The sequence below is a fragment of the Cibotium barometz genome, chromosome 56 (assembly GCF_041138505.1).
Source record: "Cibotium barometz isolate CiBa-2024 chromosome 56, ASM4113850v1, whole genome shotgun sequence".
In the NCBI taxonomy this organism is placed as follows: Eukaryota; Viridiplantae; Streptophyta; class Polypodiopsida; order Cyatheales; family Cibotiaceae; genus Cibotium; species Cibotium barometz.
Window position 1 is genome coordinate 1,556,713 of NC_141101.1, and position 25,176 is coordinate 1,581,888.

The 25,176-nt window shown below is 42.9% G+C and overlaps 1 protein-coding gene and 1 pseudogene across 1 annotated transcript in view; one reads left to right on the forward strand and one right to left on the reverse strand.

Moving 5' to 3' along the window:
- Positions 1–12,695, forward strand: part of SKIP4 (SKP1 interacting partner 4) — a 78,505-nt gene extending 65,810 nt beyond the window's left edge. Inside the window, exon 2 of the mRNA XM_086790940.1 lies at positions 10,917–12,695. Within this exon, the coding sequence (XP_086647066.1) occupies positions 10,940–12,022 (1,083 nt within the window). The 5' untranslated portion in view covers positions 10,917–10,939 and the 3' untranslated portion in view covers positions 12,023–12,695. The remainder of the gene's footprint in view (positions 1–10,916) is intronic.
- LOC147606778 (uncharacterized) lies at positions 2,431–6,194 on the reverse strand (annotated as a pseudogene).
- Positions 12,696–25,176: the final 12,481 nt, after the last annotated feature.

A 25,176-nucleotide genomic window follows, 5' to 3' on the forward strand; every position in this document is an offset into this window, starting at 1 on the left:
ACGGATGACAGGCTACAACAGCAGACGACGGGCGGACGACGTTGAAGGCAACAACGAAAGTGGGTGGTCGACGGTCGTCACAAACTTCATGAATATTCGTGATTGGCCTATTTTTTTTCTTTTCAACCATCCAACCAGAACAGCCTGTAAGTGGGTAAGGGAACGTTTTGGAATGTTCCACGTGGCTGTTCCATCTTACAGAACGTTCGAGGATGTTCCGTGGCGTTTTGTAGATTTCACACGCAGCGAATGCCGTTCCCACGTTCTAGGTGGGCGGAACGGCGTTCTGTGGTAACCTTGCTTGTCGGCTGCGTGGCCAAGCCGACAGCCTGCCCAACCCTTCTATGGGCTATGGGCTGGTGGGCAAAGCCTAGGGCCTCCATAGGTCCCTTGGGGTGGCCCAAGACATACCCCTTGCCCAATCAAGGGATGCAACACTCCTCTTCTTGGGGTAGCCCTAAGGGCTGGCCGTGTTCTACATGCAAAACTACATGCTTTCTATAGATGCTTGGTGTTCGGTTGCAAACCCAACATTCAAAACATCTGACATCATTCCAGAGGGAGACTCACAGTACAGACTGGCAATGCCTCGTGTGCAGGACAATGCACACCTGACCTTGCACGCTTAGAGTGGAACCCTGACTGACTTGTCTCGAACTGGGCTCACATGGAACCAGTTTCCACTCCAAGTCTTGCACCTTCTGTTCAAATATGTCCTCGTGGCATCCAAGTGCAGGATGCACGTGACAGTATAAAAGAAATGTAGAGTAAAGTGAGTAGAAATTTTACTCATAAGATGTAGAGATCGATGTTGCTGAAGTGTAGCTCATAGACTTGATCCAGTGTGGTGAGTGTTTGATGGTGCTTTCTCGTGTATCTGCACACCCGTCTGTAGTAGATTTGACAATACTACTCTAGAATTTGACGAAGAACAATGCAAATTTGGTCCCCAAAGATGTTTGTAGAAAATTGAAAACCACGCGAACGGCTCCTAGGATGCGCTCGGAATGAAAATCTGACCGCAAAACTTCAGCACACTTTACGATCCTCTTTCTTCTCATAGAAGGGCTTCAAGATCCGACTCAAGAAGACAGACGATTTAGGGTGAAGGGTAGGCAATACGGGTAAGGAGCGTATACTCTGATACCACATGTTGGAAAGAGGGTTGTAGGAATGCACACACATATACACACAGTGGAGAAGCTCAAGGGAGCTCACAATGAGATGATAGATAGATAATGAATGTTTGTTGGACAAAGATGATAAGTATACCCCAAGATAGGTGCATACTAGCACGGGGGAAAAAACCTCTTAAAGAGGAAAAAAGTAACCCGGTTGGTCCTAGAGTGTTTACACACATCACTACCAAATATGGCTACATGCTTGCTGTTGTGTGTATTGTGGAATACTTGTCCCTGGTGTATATCAAAAGAGACATCTCTCGTTTGCCATAATAACTGTGATCGTTAGGCTACTTGCTGCTCATGGTGTGCTTGTAATAAACCCAACTCAAGATCGACACCAAATGTTTGACATGGTTTGACCGCTTCTTGTATGAGCGAATCTTGAGGTTCTTGGTCCTTCTCCCACTCCTTCATTGGAGCTACGTCCAAAAATAGAGCGGTTGAACGCCTTCTTCATAAAATTTAAGGCACTGTTTACAGAGCTTGTTGGTGAATCTAAAGTTTGGAGGATTGTGGTGGCTCCTCTTTCCAAGTGTTCCACTGTTTCTCCACTCATGTTTGTGTTTTATTGGCTCATTTCTTTTGAAAGCTCATCGCTTGAGGAGAATTCGAAGGAGTCTAGCTTTCATAACTGGGAAGCACTCTGTTGAGTGTTGGTCGTTTGCTAGGATTGAAGGCTTGGTGGATTTGAGAAGGTCTAGTTTGATGCGTTGCAATTGACTGTATTGTGGTTTCCAACAATTAGTACAAATTGGGTTTACATCAAAGGTCCCTGGTGCTTTTGGTTCAGGTTTGAGAATTATTTCAGACAAGTGTTTTTTTTTCCCCCCCACGGCTCTCGGCAAGCCCACGTGTGCAGGTCATAGTTATGGGAAATGGGAAAACGGAAACGGAAACGGAAACGGCAATTTTGAGGATGGGGAAACGGAAACACCACGTTATCCCAGGTTATCCCAGGTTATCCTAAGAGGGGGGTATGGGGAAAGTCTATAGTGTACATACCACACTGTACATTTATGAATCATTATTTGAAACTTTAAAGTTGCATGAGAAATCAAAGGATTTAGAAGTTAGAACTTGGCATAATCACAAAATAAGCTAAATCCATCACTCAATCAAGAGTAAGACCAAGTCCTTAGTGACTAGCCATTACAAAAAAGAGTAAAATCAAATGTCAAAGGAAGCTACTCTCTAGAGTCTAGACTCTAGATTCTAGAGTCCTGAGTCTTGACTCCTCAAGACTCTTCTATGCTATAGAAATAGCCTCATTCTTTTGAGGCTCATCCTCATGCTCCTCCTCTGGTGGAGCTTCTTCCATGCCATCTTCATGTGTTTGACCCTCGCCCTCTGCCTCCTCAACTACATCACCAATGATGGAGCTCGTGTCTATCTCTGATTTATGAAAGCCAATGTATTTATCATGCGTGTACTTATGCTTCATCTTTGTTAGCAAACGCAAGTTTGCATTAACAAAGACGAGCTTATCTGCTTTCTTGCTCCCAAGGCGATTCCTCTTCTTTGAGTGTATGTGACGAAAGGTACTCCATAAACGCTCCAAAGCTGATGAAGAGCACACCTGCCTCAAAATACGAATGGCCAGGTGTTGAAGTTCCACCATAGTCTTCCCACCAAGTGACAGCACCAACATGAAACCTACAACATGACAATTTGAAAAACCACAATTACACTTCAAACATGAAATAAAGATTCATATGACAGAGATTTAAATAAAGGTTTAAAATTCAGCTTTCAACCCGTTATGTTGTGCGTCACTCCATCCAAACATTCCCTCTTTGTTGCGGTAGTTTGCAAGCTGATCCTTCACCTTGCGTCTTTTCTCTGGAGTACCAACCAACCTTTGCAAAGTGGCATTCCAACCAGAGTCACATGGGGACGGGGACGGGGACGGGGATGGGGAAGTGCCGTCCCGGGGACGGGGTCGGGAACGGCAAAAAAAAACCTCTTTTTTAAAAGCAATTTAGGAGTTGTATGCATGACATACATATAGAGACACACTTTGAACAAAATTTTACACCGAATAGACAAAAAAACAAGAGTCATTTTGAGCAAAATGCGCTAATAAAACATCGATGGCACACTGATTATGTGATTGATAGTCTGATAGATACAAAGAGATAAGTACATGCCTCATGGGCAGTGAGGGTTACAAAAAAGAGTGGGTACAAAATAGGGATACTAGATAGATCACAATAGATCATGGCCATTGGCAGTGGGCACAAAAAAGGTGAGATGGCTCAAGGCTCAAGAGTCAAGCCTCAAGCTCCTGAAGTGCTAGCTTGACGGGAGGCTTGGAAGTCGAAGTCGTCGATGCCATTTGACGCCTCCTCCTCCCCCTCAGGCTGTGGCTCCTCCTCTACCTCCTCAAGATGCTCCTGAGCTGCAGGATCCTGCTGTGCCATCTTCCATTCGGTGAAGGGATCCGCCTTCCCTGTTGCTGTCGCACATAGCATGCGCAAGTTAGCGCTCACAAAAACCAAATCACTTGCCCTTTGCACTTCAAGGCGGTTCCTCTTCTTAGAGGCAATGTGACTGTAAACGCTCCAAAGTTGCTCCAAGCAACTAGAGCTCACAGCCTGGCTAAGGATGCGAATAGCCAAGCGCTGCAACTCCGGCCCATCTGATCCGCAATCCTCCCACCAAAGAGGAGACCCAATCTTGAGGCGGTCAAGCTGTGCATCTAAACATCCAAAAGATCCCTGCCGCGTCCTGTACTGAGATAGCTGGTCTCTGATCTTCCGCCTGATGGTAGGGTCGGGCTCTAAGCGCTCCAAAATGATCCGCCATCCCCTGCTTACTTCCTTGTCGGCCTCTTGCTTTCTGCCCTGGAACTCTGGATCAACCACAAAGGCAGTCGCATGAAGAGGGGAGTAGTAGGAGTTCCACCTGGACTCACATAATGAGTGGATCTCCTCAAACTCGGCCCTGTCTGGCACAAGCTGCTGGAGTGACTCGATCATGCGATCCATGGCCTCATAGACCTTGCCGATACATGGTTCACGGCCGTCAATGACTCGTAGAAGGTGAACAATAGGCTTGACCAAGGCATCAAGTGTCTTCACCTTCTCCCACCAAGCGGCATCATCGGCGCGATCTCGGCATGTTCTCCCTGTTGCCGATTTTGACTACGGCATGGCTGAAAATTCATCACTAAGGAAAAGCCCTCTTAGGGCTCCGCCACATGTAGACAAGCGGCCTAGCATGAGGAAGTTGTATGCAAACCTTGTCTCAGAATACTTGAGGAGGGAAAGAGTGCTCCTTTTAGAGAACTCATGTCGCAGCCTTTGGTGGTTGAGGACAAAGGATACAAGCTGGTTAGCCTCCTCAATGGTGGGTGCAATCCATGGCAAGGCACCTATGTCTTTGAGGAGGTTGTTGAGACAATGGGCCATGCAAAAAGAAACTGTGATGGATGGATACATTGACTCAATAATGCTCCCGGCTGCCCTATTTGACGCCTCTCCATCCGCCACCATGCCGACCACAAGCTCCAGCCCAATGACCTCGATCGTGGACGCCCATTCCGCGGCAAGCACATCCACGGCCTTCCCAGTGCCACTCGCATCATGTGACTCGATGAAGTACACTTTGCCCCTTGAGTAGGCCACCACTCCATGGATGGAGCGCTTGCGCGTGTCACTCCATCCATCTACAATGAGAGAGACTCCGTTAGTCTCCCATGTTGCCTTTGTATCCGCCGCCGCCTGCTCAACGGCCAACTTCTCCCTATCAAGCAAAGTGGTGCGAATCTTTTCCGATGAAGGTGGCACATAAGAGGGGCCATATTCCCCGATCTTTGTGGCCATCTCACGGAAGTAAGGAGACCTATTTCAAGTAAGGAAAACCATGTAGCATGTTAGCTTTTTTTGGCAATATGACAAATGCTTTGAAGCATGAGACATTAAAAAAAAAAGAGTGAAGAGAATTGAGTCTCGACTCTCACCGTGCCGCTTGAAACGCAATGTGGTCGTGGTAGAAGAACCTAGCCACCGACCTATCCACCTCATCCTTCAATTTTGGGTTCCAATTCTCGTTAAGAGTGGATTGACGGCGGATGGGAATGGAGGCACCCGATGTGGATGGAGTGGACTTGAATGGTTGAGAGCTTGAAGCAAGATTTGGGTTCCTCTCCACCTCCATTCGCGTCGGTTGCTCTCGTGCTCTCACCACATCATGAGGATCAACGGCAACATGTCGCCCTCTCTTTGCCGCCTCGGCCACCTCATAAACCTTGAGCTTCTCAAGAAGCTCCGCTCGCTTCTCAGGAGTAACACGTGCGCAAAATTGCACTTGATGACCGGCCTCGTGCAAAAAGTGAGCTCGCACTTTGTTGGCGCCGCCACTTCTCTTGTAGGAACAAAGCTTGCAATTCCATGCCCTTGAACCACCGCCCACTCCACGACTAGCGTAGTGGACCTCATCCCACCATGACCATGTGTGCACCGCCGGCCTCCTTCGTGAAGAGCCCGCAACGGAAGATGTGGCGGCGGCGCCTTCACCTTGAGATGCCATGAATGATGAATAGTGTGAGAGAGAGGGAAGAAGGGTGCAAGAGAGAGAGAGAGAGAGAGAGAGAGAGAAAGATGGCTTGGAAGTTGGAGAGAGAGAGAGATGGCTTGGAGAGAGAGAGAGAGAGAGAGAGAGAGAGAGATGGCTTGGAAGTTGGAACTTGGCACAACTTGGCACAACTTGGAGAGAGATGGATTTGGAAGCTTGAGCAATGAGGCTTGAGAAACGAGTGTGGGTGCAATAGAGACTGTGCCTTTTTTTATAGCTGGAATTCCGCCCGTTTCCGCCTGTTTCTGCCCGTTTCTGGCCGTTTTCTGCCCGTTGGAGACGTCCCCTCACCACGTCCCCTGCCCGTCCCGCGTTTCGGGAACGCGTCCCCGGGACGCCTGCAGGCGTCCCCGTGTTGCACGGCGTCCCCCGCACGTCCCACGCGTCCCCGGCCGTCCCCGTCTCCGCGTCCCCGCGTCCCGCGTCCCTACGGCCCGTCCCCACGTCCCCGTGTGACTCTGATTCCAACCACGTACCACCTCACCGTCTGCTTGTTGCTATCTCCCCTTGTGTTGAAACTCTGGATCAAGCACATAGGCAGCTGTATGTAGTGGAGAATCATATTGGTTCCATCTACTCACTGCAAGATCCTCCAACTTGTGTCTTCTATCTGCATCGGTCTCTATCAAATGGATGTTCTCAACCATCCAATCCATGGCCTCATAAATCTTCCCAATGTAAGGCACATCTCCATCCACATGCTTCAAAACCTTAACAATCGGCCAACATAACTTGAGAAGATACTCTACAGAAGGCCAAAACTCATCTTGTGTAATAGTAGCATAGCAAAGCTGCCCAAGTGCTTGCCTATAGGCTATGAGTAGGCCACGACTCCCAATCAAGGCATTCCATCATCTGCTTTAGGGCTGGTCTCACATGAAAGAGACGACAAAGCATCATGAAACTGTATGCAAAGCGGGTGTTGGAGTACTTCAATAACTCTTTCTTTGCAAACCTGTGATATAATGTAAGAGAGTAATGGTGGCGGGTTATGAAAGAAACAACCTCTTTGCCTGTGTTAATGGTGGCCTTTACCCAATGCAACTTTTCAATGTCTTTAAGCAAGTTATTGAGACAATGTGCCATGCGTGGACTCCATGTAATGTGTGGGTACGTTTGCTCCAATAAGGCCCCTGCTGCCTTGTTGGTACTCTCACCATCTGAAACAAATTGAACCACATTTTGTGGACCCACATACTCAACAACCTCACTCCATAACTCACATAGCACAAGAGCAGTTTTTTGTCTCACCCCATCTTCTGTAGACTTTATGTAGAGTGGATTCCCTCCATGCTGCACGAATGCCTTCTAATGAATGGCTGCGTATATCACTCCACCCATCAGCCATTAAAGAGACCCCATACGTGCTCCATTTCTCCTTTACAGGTGCAATGGCTTCATTGATGGATGTTATCTCATTCTCAAGCAATCTCTCCCTCAAGGCATCATAAGAGGGTGGAGTGTATGCACCACCAAATGTTGCAATTTCAGCCCCCATCTCTTTGAAGAATGGTGAGTGGGCAACATTAAAAGAGATCCCACAAGAGTAGAAAAAACGTGCTACAGCACCATCAACCTATGCCTTTCTTTGTGGATGCCATGCTGTGTGAAGAGTGGACTGCCTAGCCTTTCCTTTGGGACGAGCATGTGATGGCATATCAAATGAGTTTCCACCACTCCCAAGAGACGATGCAATATGCAAAGAAGTGGGTGGATGGCCAGATGTAGCACTTACAGGAGTTCCATGAGAAGCTGAATGCTGAGTTGGAGCACTTATTGTATGCTCGTTGCGTCGAGTATTTGGTGGAGGGGGAAGAAGTGAAGCTACGCGTTCCATTCGTTGTGCATCTGCTAGAGCAATCTTCTCGCATTTACCTATGCCAAACCTTGGCAAGGCAAGCAAATGGGCTTCAACCCGCTTTGGACAGCCACCACTTTCCAGACCACAATATCGGCAACGAAATCTTCTTGCCGCCCCACCTCTCTCGGAGTCATATTTATTAACAATGTCCACCTGTTGCCACCAATAGTCACTCTGGGTGAATTCCTTCTCATTCTCTCTCTCAAGATGTGGCTACCTAGATGTCATGAATGATGAGAGTGACAAAGAAATGCCTACAAGAATGGGGATGGAAAAGAAAAGGGCAAACACAAGAATGGGAACAATGTGCAGCGTGCAACAAATTGCAAGAAAGGAAGAGGGAAAGCAACTTGTGCCTTTCTCTGCAGAGGGAATGGAAGAAAGAAAGGAAAGAAATGGATTGCTAGTAGCTACAAAAACTTCAAAGTTCAAAGAGAGAATCAACAAGCTATGCATTGCTATGCGCAACCAGGTGGAAAAATGAGGATTTCTTTTTGCTATTTTTTATCTCCACACGTGAGTGCCAGGTTCGATAACGATTTGGGGCTTTTTTTTAAAATCATTCGAAGACTGAAGTGCTCACTGTTCGAAGGGCGTTTTTTTAATCATTCGAAGGGCTTTTTTTAATCCACCCCTGGTGCCGCCCTCGATAACGATTTAGGGCTTTTTTTAATTTTTCGACCTGCCCGCCTGGTCCTTCTTTGCTGATTTTCGTTGGGCGTCGGGGATCGCATCATCCAAGTGCTGTTTTTTTTTGGCTTGCCTGCCATGTGGCTTGAGACCCACAAAACGACTCATTAATGGCCTAGGAAATGTTTCTCTCTAGCCAAAAACGCCGGAAACTTGCCGTTTTCGGTGGATGGAAACGTTTCTGCAAGTGAAATGTGTTTCAGTCCCAGCATTGCACGAAACAGCGTTTCTTCTCTCCAAAATGGGCGTTTCCAGCGTTTCCCGTAACTATGGTGCAGGTTCACGGCTCACATGTCACGGCTCTCGGCTCACGGCTCACATATGCGCGTTCACATCTGTAAGCTCATGCCTTTTTTTTGTATGAACTTGGCTCTCACGTCCTACCTCGGTGTGAAATAGGCCTATCTAGGGTATGGGAATCTAAGAAGAGGACCTATGATAGGGCTGGTGTGCACTTATTGGATAATAAGTATATTTAATTCTTTAATAATTACGAAGGACAAGAAATTTCCTTGGAAATTGTAGTTAATACAGATTGTATGACAAGAATATCGTCCAAGGATATGGGTAGGTGTGTCCGTATGGGTTTTTATGGATGTAATAATTAGTCCGTACTATATTAGGTTTACTTACCTCCACGCTCATGGCTCACATGTCCAGAATCATGTCTTTTTGCGTGGGACTATGGGCTTATGTTCTCTATCCGCCAAGAGCTGGTTTGGTTTTTAGTGGTTTTTGTGGGACTACGGGCTTATGTTCTCTATCCGCCAAGAGTTTTGATTGGTTTTTAGTGGTTTTTGTGACGTTTTGGACTTAATGGGGTGTGTTCACTGTTTGAGTGATGCAACTAATTAAGTGTTTTTTGATTGTTTTTAGGTGATTTAGCATATGCTTCCACCGTACCAATTCCACAATGCATGAATAATTTATGAAAGATATAAACTAAAATTGATAACTTCACTCTAATTCAACCTAATGGAGTTCAATGCTCATGTTTTGGCAGTGGATTCTAAATCACAATTGCTAACTAATTCTTGGATCAAAGCGATGAAATTTAAGCCTCTTACTATAAAACCAAGGTTTTATCTTACCAATAGATAAAATAGAATGCCTTCATGTAAAATAAACTTCAAATGGAAATCAAAAGTAACAAACAAACACATCCAAGGCTCCAAAACCGTTTGTTTTTTAGAGCATGACCTCAACACCAGGCAATATTGAATGATTCCAATAGCTTGGAATGGATGGAAAAACGGCTGAGCCATAGGCTAGTCTTCTGCAGCCGTGCCAAATATATTCAAGTCAAGCGCTTACCTTAGCCTTGCTGAAGCATGTGCCGTGGGGTCTTGTGCCGCAAATGTAACTTTCCATGTGGGTGCACTAGCTCGTCCGTCGTGTCCTCACTCTGTTGTCACACAAGAATGCTCCTTGCCAAAGGGGTGAAGGGAGAGCTCTCAATTCCTAGATGGAGGCAAGAAGAGGTCGTCCTTCGTGATGGTTCTCTCTCACAAAAGACGGGAAAAGAAGCTAATGCAAGAGGGAAACCTACAATCACACCTATCCAAACAAACATCCATCAAGCAAGCAAGCAAGCAAGTAGGAAGAGGGAAGAAAGAGAGCTCACAAGAAAACTATTCCAAGGAAATGATTATGTATCACTTATTGTAAAAAATGACTTATATACAAGTGACTGGTTTTCACACTAGGCCTGCCAAACTTAAAAATGGTCCGGCATACCAGTCTTAAGCAACTATGTACACTAAGTCCATAGACTTTTCCCTGTTTGACACGAAGCGCGTAGTAAGGCCGCTTTATACGTTCCAACGCCGTCTTACAATAGTTAAGTGTCCGTTCTCGTGCGGGTAAGACGGCAAAGCGCCTTATAGACTACAATAGGTTGGGTAGTGGAGTGGTTAATAATGTACAATGATTGTAAGGCCAATGAATCTAGTGGGGCTCATCATGGATCATCCTTCTCTGTGAGAGCATACAAGAAGGCATTGCCTATTGTTTGGGACGATTATGCTATATGGCATTGGAGTATGTCGTGGATTTGGAGCTGGCCAGAGGATGGTCCGGATCTAGAGGAGCAGGGACGTATGGCTCTTTGAGGGGACTGTGCGCAATCCTAGATAACTCCACATGTACAAGAGAAGAAAAAATAATTTGCATTGACGTTTTAAGGTAATACATAACAGGAAAGAAAGAAAGAAAGATTTTATTAATATCTACGAATGACCCAAAGAGTGTGTGAGACCAAACAGTAGAACAAGTGTTCCATGAATAGACTGAAAGTCAGAACAAGGAAAGATCAAAACATCCGGAGTAAAAGGCCCTCCCTACTACAAGTACAAATGGCTGTATTGTTTAGAGAGAGAGAGAGAGAGAGAGAGAGAGAGAGAGGTATTAACGTCGGTAGAATGCAACACGAGGGCATCTACGACCAACGGTGGGACTTGAACTCGGGTGGATCATGGCCTTTAAGGGCCCTTGCACCAGCCAATCTGCCCCACTTGTGGGTGGCAGAGAGAGAGAGAGAGAGAGAGAGAGAGAGAGAGAGAGAGAGAGATTGATTGATTGATTTATGTTCTTGCTGCTTGTTGCAGGCTCAGGCAGTAACTGTTTATGAATGGCGTTGTTGAGAGAGGAGATGAGTAGCCAGAGCTCTTGTGATGAGAATTTTGAGACTGTTCTAATTCCTGGTTTGCCTGATGATCTTGCCATGCTATGTCTTGTGAGGCTTGCTCGAAAGTATCATTACATTCTTCGAGGAGTTTGTAGGAAGTGGAGATCATTTCTTACCAGCCGTCTCTTTGTTGCTCTCCGTGAAAAGCTTGGGCTTTCAGAGGGGTGGGTCTATGTCTTAAGCAGAGATAGTTCAGAATATCTTCACTGGCATGTGATGGATCCTTCTCAACGTAGGTGGATGGCACTTCCGGGTATGCCGGCTGCATGCTCAAGGAGGTTTGGAATGGCTTGTGAAGTGCTGGATAAACAGCTCTATCTCATTGGTGGATGTGGAAAATTTGAGGACCCAACAAATGAAGTACATGTGTTTGATGCACTTCTACATAGATGGAAGGAGGTAGCACATATGGACTTGGCACGATGCTATCTAGTAAGTGGTGCCCTTGATGGAAAAGTTTATGCCATTGGAGGAACTGGGACAACTTCTGGTGCCCTCACATCTTGGGAGATGTATGATCCTCACATAAATCAATGGTTATCCTGTGATAACCCTAGTATTGTTCAAGATCTTGGAGAGTCTTTAGTGATGGATGGGAAGATTTATGTGAGGCATATTAGCCCCACAGATGGCCTCTCTTTCTATGCAGCAACTTATGATCCCGTCAACAACACATGGACACTGCTAGATGATGAAATGACAAGGAGGTGGTATGGACCGGCCTTAGTGGTAGGGGAACATACCTACATGCTGGACCAGACTTTTGGTGTCAAGCTGCTGGCATTGGACAAAGCTAAGAAATGTTGGGATCCTGTTGGGAGGATTTCTCCTCGGTCGATTAGAACACCTTGCAGAATGGCCGTAGTGGGCTCTACCTTATTTATTGTAGGAAGGGGCTTAAAGGCGTTGGTTCTGGATTTGGAAAAGGCTTGGAAGTCCACAGGGTTACTGGTGACTTCATCAGTCATGGGTTTACAGTCTTCAGCAGACAACGTGGTGCTGGGTTGTAAAACCATATACATCTGACTGCATTGTGGGGCGGGAGATGGTTATGCTAGAAAGGAAAGAAAGTGGAGACACTTGTAAATAAAAAGTCCGATCTGGATGCTTTCCTGGCACAATGGGTCATGACTCACGTTTGTATCTGCATGTACAAATCACTCTTCAATATGATATATGAATTTATTGGCTTCTGACTAGCATTGATGTAAAACCACACACAGCATGCTTTGTAGGAAGGAGTTCTCTTGAGGAGAAACCAAAGCCAACTCAAAAGCTCTGAAGAAACCGTTGCTCCTTGTTCAGTAAGTTTGTATAGTGATCTTGGAGAAACTTTGGGGACAAATGAAGCCTTTGTTTGAGCGGCTTTGGTTTACAGATGAAGCAAATAACTGATTCAAGACATTAAAAAACGGTGTTAATTTGCATGGAAAAGTTATGTTCAATGACTCGGTCCCTTTCACCAACCAGCTCTGGAAGGAGAAAATATGCTTGAAGGCCACCCAAAAGATGGGCTTTTCAGTACTAAAGCTGGTGAGTAAAGGTTTTCAATTCTGTTACTATTGCCACCTCAAAAAGCACCTAAGCAATGATACTTGATGCTACTCGGGGTTGAATTTCATGCTTTTCTTTAAGAAACTCAAAGCTCAACTCTAGACTTTGTGTGCTTCATTTCTTCTTTAAGTAGTCGTGTTCATAATTTGCCATTGGTTTTTTTGCTTGCTTCTGGTGAAGGAAATTGGAGTTATAAACATGGGTAGTGATAAATGTATTAATATTAAGTTGTTAGGTGGTTAGAAATAAGTGCTAGGGACACATTTATTGTTAGTATTTCTATATGGTGTGGTGACCTTAGGAGTAAGTGTGACACATGGCACCATGAGGTTGGACCTCATTACGAAAGGTGTGTACTTGCTTGCTTATCATCTAATGCAACTCATGGAAGTTTGTGTGCTTCATGTGGTGGCCTTAGGAGAAAGCGTGACACATGGCGTCCAAGGTTGGACCTCTCATTATCTTTGTATAAAAAGCTATGTACTTGCTTTCTTATCAACTAATGCAACTCGTTGGGAGTTTGTGTCCTTCACCCTCTTTGCACTTGAGCAACTTGATTGTGCTTTTTATATGCTTCATTGCTTGCCCTAAGTTGAACCCTAAATCTAGCAAGGTTACATAGGAGCATTCACTATGATGGTAGAGCGCATATGGTTGAGGAGATCGAAGGCATCTAGATATATGCGTGAGTCAACACATGGGAATTACATATTCTCACTGACAATTAGAGTTCTATGGATGTGGTACGAAACCCAGTATTCCATGCTAGAACTAAGTATATTGAGCTTCACTATCACTATGTTAGAGGTTACATGCAAGGGAGATAAGCTTTATCTAATGTTCTACACATGACAACATTGTAAATCGCTACATTGAGAAAACTTTGAAGCTTATCCTAAAGCTTTGGGCTTATTTCCATTTGGAGAGTGATCTGTTACTTTGTACATGATCACATTATCACTACACGGGGGGATTTGTAGGAGTTATGCACATGGGTTGGGATAAATGTATCAATACGTTGTTAGGGGGTTAGAAATAAGTGCTAGGGGTACATTTAGTGTTAGTATTTTTCACATCGTGTGGTGACCTTAGGAGTAATTATGACATATGGCACTATGAGGTTGGATCCCTCATTATCTTTGTACTAAAGGTGTGTACTTACTTCCTTATCAACTAATCCCTCTTTGTACTTGAGCAACTTGATTGTGCTTTCTATGCTTCATTGCTTGCCCTAAATTTAATTCTAAATCTAGTAGTAATGACATGTGTCCATGTGGTTTTTTATGCTTGAAATCGGTTGTAGAGGTTAGGATGTTTCTCAACAAACTCCTTTAGTAATTTTGTGTTGTTCACTACACTTTAAATGAAAGAGGATGCTGAAAATAATAAAATTGCAACAAATAATATAACACTTTATGACAATGTGACCTTTTGTTTGAAACATATGCATCCTCTAAAGCATATTGCTCTTTGATTTGCAGTCTCACACACAAACTTTTCTTGCAGAAAGGGGTTCTAGGGTGCTCCACTATTTTGACAAAGCCCGTGCTATAATGCCATGTGACTAGGCTCTCATCATCAATTGGGTTGCATGAGATTGAGCAACTTACTTTTTTGGAGTTATTGGCTTTTGCTACCGATTGCAATCACATCCTTCAAGAATATGCTGCGTTCAAACAATGAGATGTTGAAGTACTCATTGGACCAAACAGGCGTGCAAGCGAGTGTTGGAGTAGAAGGTGCAGAAACCGCGCGCACACACAGAGTTGGTCACAATCATGAAAGTACAACAAGAGACACACAACTCAATGTAATAGATAATGTGCAAAGTATACATAAAATGTGAACCCTATAAGTGAAATAAGGGTTGGTTCACATGCATAAGTGCTCGGGGAAAAAAACCCTCTTATAGAGGGCAAAAAGTGGGGGGTATTTCGGAGTTAGGAGTCTGGTCAAGTATCCTTAGTAGTGTAAACACACTAGGTGTGCGAATACCCTCTTACTAAGGGTCAAAAGATAAGGCCTTGTTGCCTATAAAAGCATCTATTTGGATGGATTCATTATAACAATGAGTATCATTTGACTTGAACACACTAGGTGCAAACAGCCTCTTATTAAGGGTCAGTCTTGGTGCCTATAAAAGCATGTATTTGGGTGGATTCATTATAACATGAGTATCATTTGAGTTGTGAAAACTTGCTCTCTTCTCTCCCTCCCTCTTACCTTCTCTCTATTGGCATGGCTTAAACCATCTCCTCTCTCCTTGCTTCATCTCTTTTCTACACACTTCACCATGATGATGATATTTCACCCTCCATAGCTCCTTCTAGGATACCCTGATTCCAACAAAAAGTGCCCGGCATGTCCTACAGTGCTCACACACCACTGCCCATGACATACAAGTATACAAACCGCCCTAGATTGGTAATGTGAACATGCACATGGATGGCTAATCAATCCCCAAAAGGCAACAATGCTTCAAACTTTTCACGAGGAAGTGCCTTCGTGAATAGATTTTCAAAGTTATCACGTGTAGGCACATAGACCAAGTTGATCTCTCCTACAGAGAGTCTTTCCCTGACATAATGATCATGCACCTGAGTGTACTTAGTGCGAGCATGAAACCCTGGGTTCTAATAATGTGCGTGAAAATGGTAGTAAATGACAACTGTCCTTAGGAGTGTGGTCAAGTGTCCTTAGTGGTGTGAATACACTAGGTATGAACACCCTCTCATTAAGGGTCAAAAGATAAGGCCTTGGTGCCTATAAAAGCATGTATTTGGGTGGATTCATTATAACAATGAGTATCATTTGAGTTGTGAAAACTTGCTCTCTCTTCTCTCTCTCCCTCTTATTGCCATGGCTAAACCTTCTCCTCTCTCCTTGCTTCATCTCTCTTCTACACACTCCACCATGATGATATTGATATTTCACCCTTCCTCTAGGATACTCTAATTCTAACAAAAAGTACCTCGAAAAATCCTGACACACCACTACCCATAACACACATCTTACAAACGCCCCTCGAGTGATGATGCCAACATGTACAAGGATGGTTAATCAATCCCCGAAAGGCAACAAGCCCAAAGATTTGCGGAAAGCTTTGAACTTTTCATCATGAGGAAGTGTCTTCGTGAACAAATCTTCCAAGTTGTCATGTGTAGGCACAAAGACCAAGTTGATCTCTCCTACAGAGAGTCTTTCTCGGATATAATTATCATGCACCTCAATGTGCTTCATGGAAGCATGAAACATTGGGTTCCTTGTAACTATTAATAATATATGCTCTGACTATCAGTGAAAATGGTAGTGAATGACGGTCTTGGTTAGGAGTCTGGTTGAGTGTCCTTAGTGGTGTGAACACCCTCTTATTAAGGGTCAAAAGATAAGGCCTTGGTGCCTATAAAAGCATGTATTTAGGTGGATTCATTATAACAATGAATATCATTTGAGTTATGCAAACTTGCTCTTTCTTCTCTCTCTCCCTCTCTCTTACTTTCTCTCTATCTCTTCATCTCGTACAACCATTGCCATGGCTTAAACCTTCTCCTCTCTCCTTGCTTCATCTCTCTTCTACACACTCCACCATGATGATGATATTCACCCTCCATAGCTCCTTTTGGGATACCCTGATTCCAACAAAAAGTGCCTTGGTAATTCCTACAGTGTTCATACACCATTGCCAATGACATACATGTCTACTTGTCTTAACTTGTGTAAACACAAGCTTACAATTCTCAAGACTAAACTTTTGAAGCAACCTCTGAATATTCTTTGACTACATGAGGACAATCCCATCATATTACGTTGTATGAAATCAATGTCCAAATAGAAATGTAGCTAGCTTAAATATCACATATCAAATGATGAATGTAATCTGTCCTCATCAAGGCCTGTGAGAAGCATGCCATCAACATACTTTAAAAGTTGAAATCTGATCCTCATCAAGGCCTGTGAGAAGCATGTCATCAACATACTTTAAAAGTTGAAATCTAATACTACTCAAGGTCTGTGTGAGTAACATGTCATCAATGTACAAGATGATGACCAAGAAAAAATCAGAAGTGCTCTTTATATAGAGGGCACTCTTAGTGGGACTATTGCAGAAACCATTTGCAACCAAGTATGTATGAATCTTTCTATACCACACCCTAAGAGCCTGCTTCAAGCCATATAAGGCTTTCTTCAGCCTTCATACTTTGATTTCCTGCCCCTTTTGTACAAAACCACAAAATTGAGGTACATATACCTCCTTGTGCAGGTCACCATTCAAGAAGGCAGTATTGATGTCCAACTGAAATGTACGTGCCATCCATGATGTGCTGCTAATGCAATGATAGACTGAATGCAATGCAACTGAAATGTACATGCCATCCATGATGTGTGCTGCCAATGCAATGGTCATACGAGACGTGGATGCAAAGGTCTCATCATAATCAATTCCCTTATGTTGGGCATAACCTTTGGCAACAAGCCTTGCCTTGTAGTAGTCTCAACGCTACGATCTGCCTTTCTTTTGAGCATCTACACCCACTTTGTACCAATGGCCTTTTTGCCATGAGGCAAATCTGCCAAATACGATGTATCATTCTTGAGTATGGATTCATACTCATCCTACAGAGCATGCATCCAATGATAATCTTCTTGTGCTTTCTAAAAAAAACAAGCTTCTTTTCATCGTGCAAGGTGCTCATGAGAGCATGATCATCAAAGTTCCCAGATGCATGGTGAGAACTAGCATGCAGTCTCCCTTTTGCAAAGGAGCCTCTTCATTGCACAAGGTGCTCATGAGAGAATGATCATCAAAGTTCCCAAATGCATGGTGAGAACTAGCTCGCGCAAAGGAGCCTCAACATGGCTGTCCTATAAGGTTTGCAACAACCAACATGTACTGCTTTAGCTTCATACATGGTTGTCCTTCCTCTACGACACCCACTACATCATCAACATCTACCTGACCAATGGGCTCATCATCAGGAATTTCTAATGATTTTCAGCTGTTATGGGCTGAATTTTTTGACCGCCCTGCTGGGAAAAAGATCCTTCAATTAGTTACCAAGTAAAACAGCCTCAAAGGCTAAGTGCAACTTTGACTCCATATATGGAGAAAGAATATGGGGGGAAGGATGCACTTCTCCTCATATTGGCCACTCTATGAGGAGAAGACTATCTCATTCAATGGGGGAGGGAGAAATAACCATAGCTATAGCGCCAAGCGGGCTCACCACCACTGTCAGTCCAGAAAGGGACTGGGCCACCAGATCCCAAGGAAGGCTTCTCGATGCTTATGCATGCATTCTGAACCACCCTAAAACTTCCCCCACTGGTCATAGATGGTTTGAATGATACCAAGCCTTATACTCTTGATGGACTCCGCTGGAGGAGTGAGGGTGCCTTCCATGGCTTCAGTGCATCGAGCTCTCTAGATGGGCCATGTGGCAATACTGCTGCAGTTCTCCCACCTCTAGCAAGAACCTGGAGTGTAGTGACCAAAAGATGGGGCTAGGACTGGCACTTCAGAAATATAAAGTGAGGGTGCCTTAATGGACTCTATTGGTAGAGTGAGGGTGCCTTTGATGGCTTCACCCTCACTTTGCTGGCAGAGTGAGGGTGCCTTCAATGGCTTCATTACATTAAGCTCTCTAGATGTGCCATGCAACAATACTGCTATAGATCTCCCATCTCTAGCAAGAACATGAAGTGAGAGACTTGAAGGGCTAGTCCCCCACCCTCCTTCTCATATGCCACGACGGCCTCAGTCTTAATGGCCCAAGCAAGAGTGCTTCACATAACAGTGCTGGAAGGGGCCCTGTCTATAGTAAAGATGCGGAGGATCTGCTACCGAACCTGCTAAGCCTTTAGATAATCCCAAAGATAATGACACTGGGACTCTTGAGGATGGCCACACCTTGGACATAATGCTAGCCTACCTCCAATGGCCAACCACCAAACTCCTATGAGAGTGATCTTCCACAGCCTCTTCCAGAAATCTAACAGAAAGTGTGGCAAGAGGCCCTGAACTGTAAACAACCTCCTACTTTGTTCTTCAATTTGATCATTGTATTGCTCAAAACGGTTCTATATGTGAGTGGGTAGTTACCAGATAGCTCATGGAGCATGAATTATGATTTGTATATCGTTTGATTAACTAATTAAGCTAGAATGCTCATTTCTATTTATGGGTGGCCATTGGCCAGAACGCCCAAAGTTTTTTATTGGGTGCTCATGACTAGATGCCCAGATGACTAGATTTAGTACTCGGGCGGTCAAATTGACTGGAACGCCTAGAAGAATCACCTCTTAAATTAAAACATATGACATCTAGAATAAGACATAGTGTCCCTACACTTGTCATATACACTTGTCATTTATCTTACACTTGGTGATTTAGCTAACACTTGTCAATTAAAGTAGCCACTTATCATTTGGAGCTCACTCTTTCTATTCTAGAGCATTGAAGCCTCAAACCTATAAATTGAAGCACTCCCTCTTCATTTGGTGAAGGCACTTCTCATCTATTGTTGTAAAGGTTAAGGCACTTTGTGCCTATGGTTTGGATTCAATAAATTCCTACAAAGGGGGAGGGACATGTTCCCCTCATTGAGGTCTTATTCTCTTTTCTCTAAATCGTACTTTCTTTCATTATTTGTGATTGTTAATTAAGTGGGTTTGTTTGTTACAAGTAGTTCGTCAATTTTGTCACTTTCACGCATCCTTGCATTACATGGTATCAAAGCCAAGTCTTCTCTTGTGAGAAATTTTCTGGGGTGATAGAATTTTTGGCTAGCCATTAGATTATGAAAAGATGCAGAGGGGAAGAGAGTTTGAGCTCTTGCAAGCACACACACACACACTCACACAAACCCTAAAAGAGAACACATAAGATGAGAGGCTAAAAATTTATTGTTCTTCTTTCTCAACAAAAGAGGTCTATGAAAAAAAGATAAGGAAAATACAACATAAGTACTAAAGTACTATGTACATGCATCCATAAGGAAAATACAACATAGTACTAAATTACTATGTACATGGGGTCCATAATGTGAACACACTAAGTGAGCTGGCATAATAAGTATACCATAACTCAGGTGGACTAGTAGATGGTATAGTCCAACTGTAGAATCATTGGCGAAGATCCATCATGTCAGCAACCTACCAAACACGCCAATGATGTTCATAAGTGTCAGCTTGTGTTGATCTTGACATCTCAACACTCCCCCTCAAGCTCGACTCCATCTCTAGGACTTCAAGTATATTGCAAAATTTGCATAGCTTCTCTGCTCCCAGAGCTTTCATGAAAATGTCAGCTACTTGCTCCTTTGTGCTAACATACATGAGATCAATGTCTCCTGCTACTAAGACCCTTTCTAATGAAGTGATAGTGGACCTCTATGTGTTTAGTCTGCACATGTGAAATTGGGTTCCTCGCCAACTGTATACTGCTAAGGTTGTCACAATAGATCACAACTTGCCTTTCAATCTACAGGCCCAAATCACTAAGTAGCTTGTGCAACCAAGCTACCTCACATGCTGGCATTGCAGCACCCCTATACTCTGTCTCTGTACTCAACAAGGAAACTATTGGCTGCTTCTTGCTACTCCATGTCACAGTACCACTCCCAAAGGAGAACATAAATCTGTTGGTAGATCTCCTATCTGTGATACTGCTAGCCCAATCTACGTTGGTGTATCCAAACACTTGCAACTTTGTACCAGCCTCATAAAAGAGACCATATTCTAATGTGGATTTCACATGGCACAATGTGAGCCTCACACCATCCAAATGTGGCTTCCAAGGAACTTGCATAAACTAACTCTCCAATCCAACTAGCATAGGGATCATCATGTAGATTAAGCTACCCACACTATCTTCCTGTACATAGTGGGGTTCTCCAAGATCTCACCTGCAACAACTGCACTCAACTTACCATTTGGATCTAATGGCATGAAAATTGTCTTACAACCACCCATACCATATTTGGACAGCATGTCCAATGCATAGTTCCTCTATCCTAATAACCTCAATGCCAAGAAAGTATCTCAGCTCACCCAAACCCTTCATGTAAATTTTTGCTTGAGGAGACATTTCACACTCTCAACTTCCTCTCCACTGTCACTTCCAACAAGCAAGTCATCCACATAGATTGTGATGACCACCACAAGGTCCTTATCACTCTTCTGCACATAGAGTGAATGATCAACATCCGTCACATGAAAGTTAATGGTGATAAGCTATTGTGCTATCTTATCATGCCATGCTCTCGGTGCCTGTTTCAAGCCATATAAGGTTTTATGCAACTTGCGTACAAAATCAAGGTAACCCACAATTCATAACCTGGTGGTTAATCCATATACAGTTCTTCTTACAAATCACCATGCAAGAACACATTCTTAACATTGATGTAAAACCCATCCTTTTGATGCGGCCACCGCAATAACAGCTCTCACGGTTGCCATCTTGGCAAAATGGGGTTGAACGTCTTCTCATAATCAATGCCATAAGTTTAAGCAAAATCTTTAGCAACACCAATCTTGCTTTATACATGCTAATACTTCCATCTTTATTTTGTATACCCACTTGCATTCAATAGCCTTCTTGTGCTTAGGCAATGGCATCAAGTTCTAAGTCTCATTTTCATCCAATGTAGCCATTTTTTTCATCCATGGCTTTCTCCCAATAGCTTCTTCAAGACGTGGGTTCAACATCTTGCATAGCTTTAGCCATATATGCATAATGATGAGCCACATAACCATCATAAGTCAACATGTCAACATGTTTTCTAAATCTCCTTGACCTGCATTGTCCATGATCACTACCTAGCGTTTGTGTGGCTTCTTTTGCCTTCCTTGCACTAGGGGTTCTAATAGTTGGAATCCCAAGCTCATCGTCAAGATGCTACTCTGAGGCACTAGACTCTCCATCAACAAAAGAATTCCCTACAAAAATGTCAGGCTTACCTAGAGGCTTACCAACCTTCTCTTTGCCTTTATGTGATGTACTAACTACATTTTTAGGACCAATGTTTTGACATAGCCTGCCACTCCATGGTCTATCAACAAACCTAGCACAAGAGGACTCTCCAGGTCCACTCAATGGCTGTGGTTGCTGACTTGCATTTTATGCAATCGTATTTCCAATTACATCAACCCCAACAACATCTTTTTCAGTAGCATACCAGCTATTGATTTCATCATACACAACATCTCTGATTACCGTCAACTCATGTGTAGTAGGCTTATAGCATCTATATTCCTTTTGCTCAAGGGAATATCCAATAAACACACATTTTTCTACTTTTGGATCTAGCTTCGTACGCAACTCATCTGGCACATGCACATAGGCAATGTATCCAAAAACTTTCAAGTAAGACAAATCAGGTTTCTTGCCATTGAATTTCTCCTCTGGTGTTACATCATGTATGGCTGCAGTAGGAGTCTTGTTCATGATATAAACTGCTAAAGAAATAGCTTTAGCCCAATAGCTATGTGGCATATTCTTCTCTGTCAATGGTGACGCTATCTACAATGTGCTTGTTTTTTCGCTCAGCAATCTCATTTTGCTGTAGAGCGTATCTACATGTAAACTGTCTCTGAATGCCATTATTTTACAAAAAATTAGAGAACTCATTGGAGAAGTAATATCCCCCTTCATCTGACCTTAGGCATTTCACATGCTTTCATGTTTACTTTTTAGTCCATCACTCTAAAATTCTGAAAATGAGTGAAAACTTCACTCTTCTCCCTCATGAAATACATTCACATTTTTCTCATGTGGTCATCAATGAATGTTACATATAATACTTACATAGCCACCCATAGACAAAGTTTTTCCATGACCCCATACATCTAAATGCACATCTAGTACATTCTTGGTCACATTTCTATCATGTGAAAATACATAATTTATCTGCTTTCCAAATTGACACGATTCACATACTTTCTACATACCATCAACCTTAAACTTAGGCAGCCCTATCATAATGTATTTAGTTTGCATAGACGTTGTTCTTTTGCACATTTACATGCCCAATTCTCTTATGCCAAATGTTTGTATCTGCAACAACTCTTGATCCCTGTGCAGCTTTCACTTTAAGCATATTTACATCCAGTGTAAACATTATGCCCACTCTATTACCTTTTGCAACCAACCTGCACTTATTTTTTAAAGTCTTCGACATAACAACCATCAGGATTAAAACATACCTATAAACCCTGCTCAATCATTTGGCTAACAGAAACCAGATTCTTTGTAATATTTGGAACGTGAAGTATATCTACTAGGTACTTCACCTTACCATCCTACATAGACATTGACACATTTCCAACATAGGCAATTGGATGAGTAGTATCATCCCTTGTTTCAACAAAACCTAGATTTTCATGATTTTTTATATCCTTGAACCTCTCACCATGCGACTGGTCTCATGGTGGTTGTTGGAAGCACCTGAATCCACATATCATACATCATTAATACACGAAGATATATCATTTCCTCGCACATTATTAAGCACATGTTGCATAACAAACAACCTTTGAATGTCCTCATTCTTTTACTAGAGGATGCATAGTTATTTTGCTGCACTTTTCCATTTCTCATGTCATTTTGCTTCTTATTAAAATCTCAAATAACAATCTGTCTACAAATGCCCAGCTTTGCCACAATAAAAATAGCCTCGTGTATCATTTTGCTGCCTTTGCCAATTTCCTTGACCTCTTTGACTTCCCCTGCCTTTGAACTAGCCTCTTTCACCTGTGTGTTGTTGTTGTGATTCATGGGATTATTGTTGCTGTGATTCATGGGATTATTGTTGCTCACCATAATTTTGATTACCTATTTGGCCACGGCCTTGTCTTCTACCTGCACTTGTGTAGAAGGCATGTTGCTTTGAACTACCTTTGTTTTGTGAAGACTGGTCTTTACCCAAACTCTTTTCTTCAATGGTCAGCATTGACACCAAATCTGTAAAGTTGGGAATGTTCTTCGGAGTCTAAATAGACATCTTTAATGCCTTGTATTGTGGCCTGAGACCACATAGACCAACTTCCATCTTATCATCATCATCAACAAAAACACCAATAGATGCAAGGGATTCCACAATTAGGGGCTACCTCTATTTTGTCACATTAATTGATGATTATTCCAGACATACTTGGGTATATCCATTGAAACAGAAATCAGAGGTTTTTATGTGCTTTAAGAACTTTGTTGCTATGGTTGAAAATGTTTTATGTAAGATTGGTACCCTGTGTACTAATCGAGGGGGGGGAGTATATGGAGTTTCATGCACACGTGAATCCATCCTCACCTATGATGTAGATGTAGGCTCTATCCCTGTCACTCACAGTCTTGTTTGACTATAGAAGTATCAAGAACATTATTTCTAATTGGCTTCCTTGCCAAGCAAAGTTGTTGATAAACTTGTCAACAACTTGCATTGGATTTAGGATGAAAATGAACCTTTCAACAGGCGTTCGCATGCACTACAAGTAAATTTCGATATTCTGTAGAACTTTATTTTTAAAATTACGAGAGGGGAATTTGGTTGTGCAGACATTGTGTATACTACAAAGAGGTCTTACAGGTGTTATTGGGTGTATGTACACACCTTGAGGTCACTGGTTGAGATAGTTTGGGTGCAATATAGTATCGCTGTAGAGAATACAACAGTTTGTGCACGTCAAACAAGAGTGCTGTTTTGGTGAATTTGTGTTGTAGAAAAGATGTCAAATGATGGAATTAACCAAATTGTTGTAGAGAAGTCTGACAAGAATAACTTCCATGCATGGATGTTTAGATTAACAAATTTTTTGATGGGAAAAGGCTAATGGGACTACATTGAAGGTGAACAGGAGGAGGCACCATAGATACCTGAGATTAATCCAACTACTACTACAGATGTAAAAGAATACAAGGATTGAAATCAAGAAGCGAGGAAAGTCATCTATTGGCTTTCTATTCGTATATAGGACACCATGATTGGACATATACAAGATGCCAAGTCACCCAAGGAGGCATGAGACACCTTGGTGAAGTTGTATGAAACTAACACCAAGGCACAAAAGATTCAGTTGAAGAATGAGATTCATACTATGGAGAAGAGAAACATGTCTTTGAATGATTATGCCTTGAAGATAATACACGTACATCATGTATGTGTGTGTATATTTATATTTATAAATACATGTATATATGTTGTGTGTGTGTGTAATATATCTATATATACTATCTATTATGTGTGCGTAAGTTTTTGGGAGGGGAGGGGACATGTGGTGGTTAGAAGAGGGCCAAGTGTTGGGGTAGGGGAAAGAGAGAAGGGGGTGTGATGGAGGAGGGGAGGACCCACGTGTTGGGGCGTGGGGGGGGGGAGAGAGAGAGAGGGTGTAGAGGGGCCACATATTGGGGGGGAGAGAGAGAGAGAAGTGTAGGGATGTATTGAGAGAAGATAATTTGAATAAATAATATAATACAAAATTATAAAGATATATAATAAATAAGTATAAAATATATATAGAATATGAATATATAAAATAATAATCTGTAAACATATAATAGTTAAGGATATTAAATTAATATATATTAAATCTATACTAATATATTATAATATAATGCTTTATATATGTGTGTG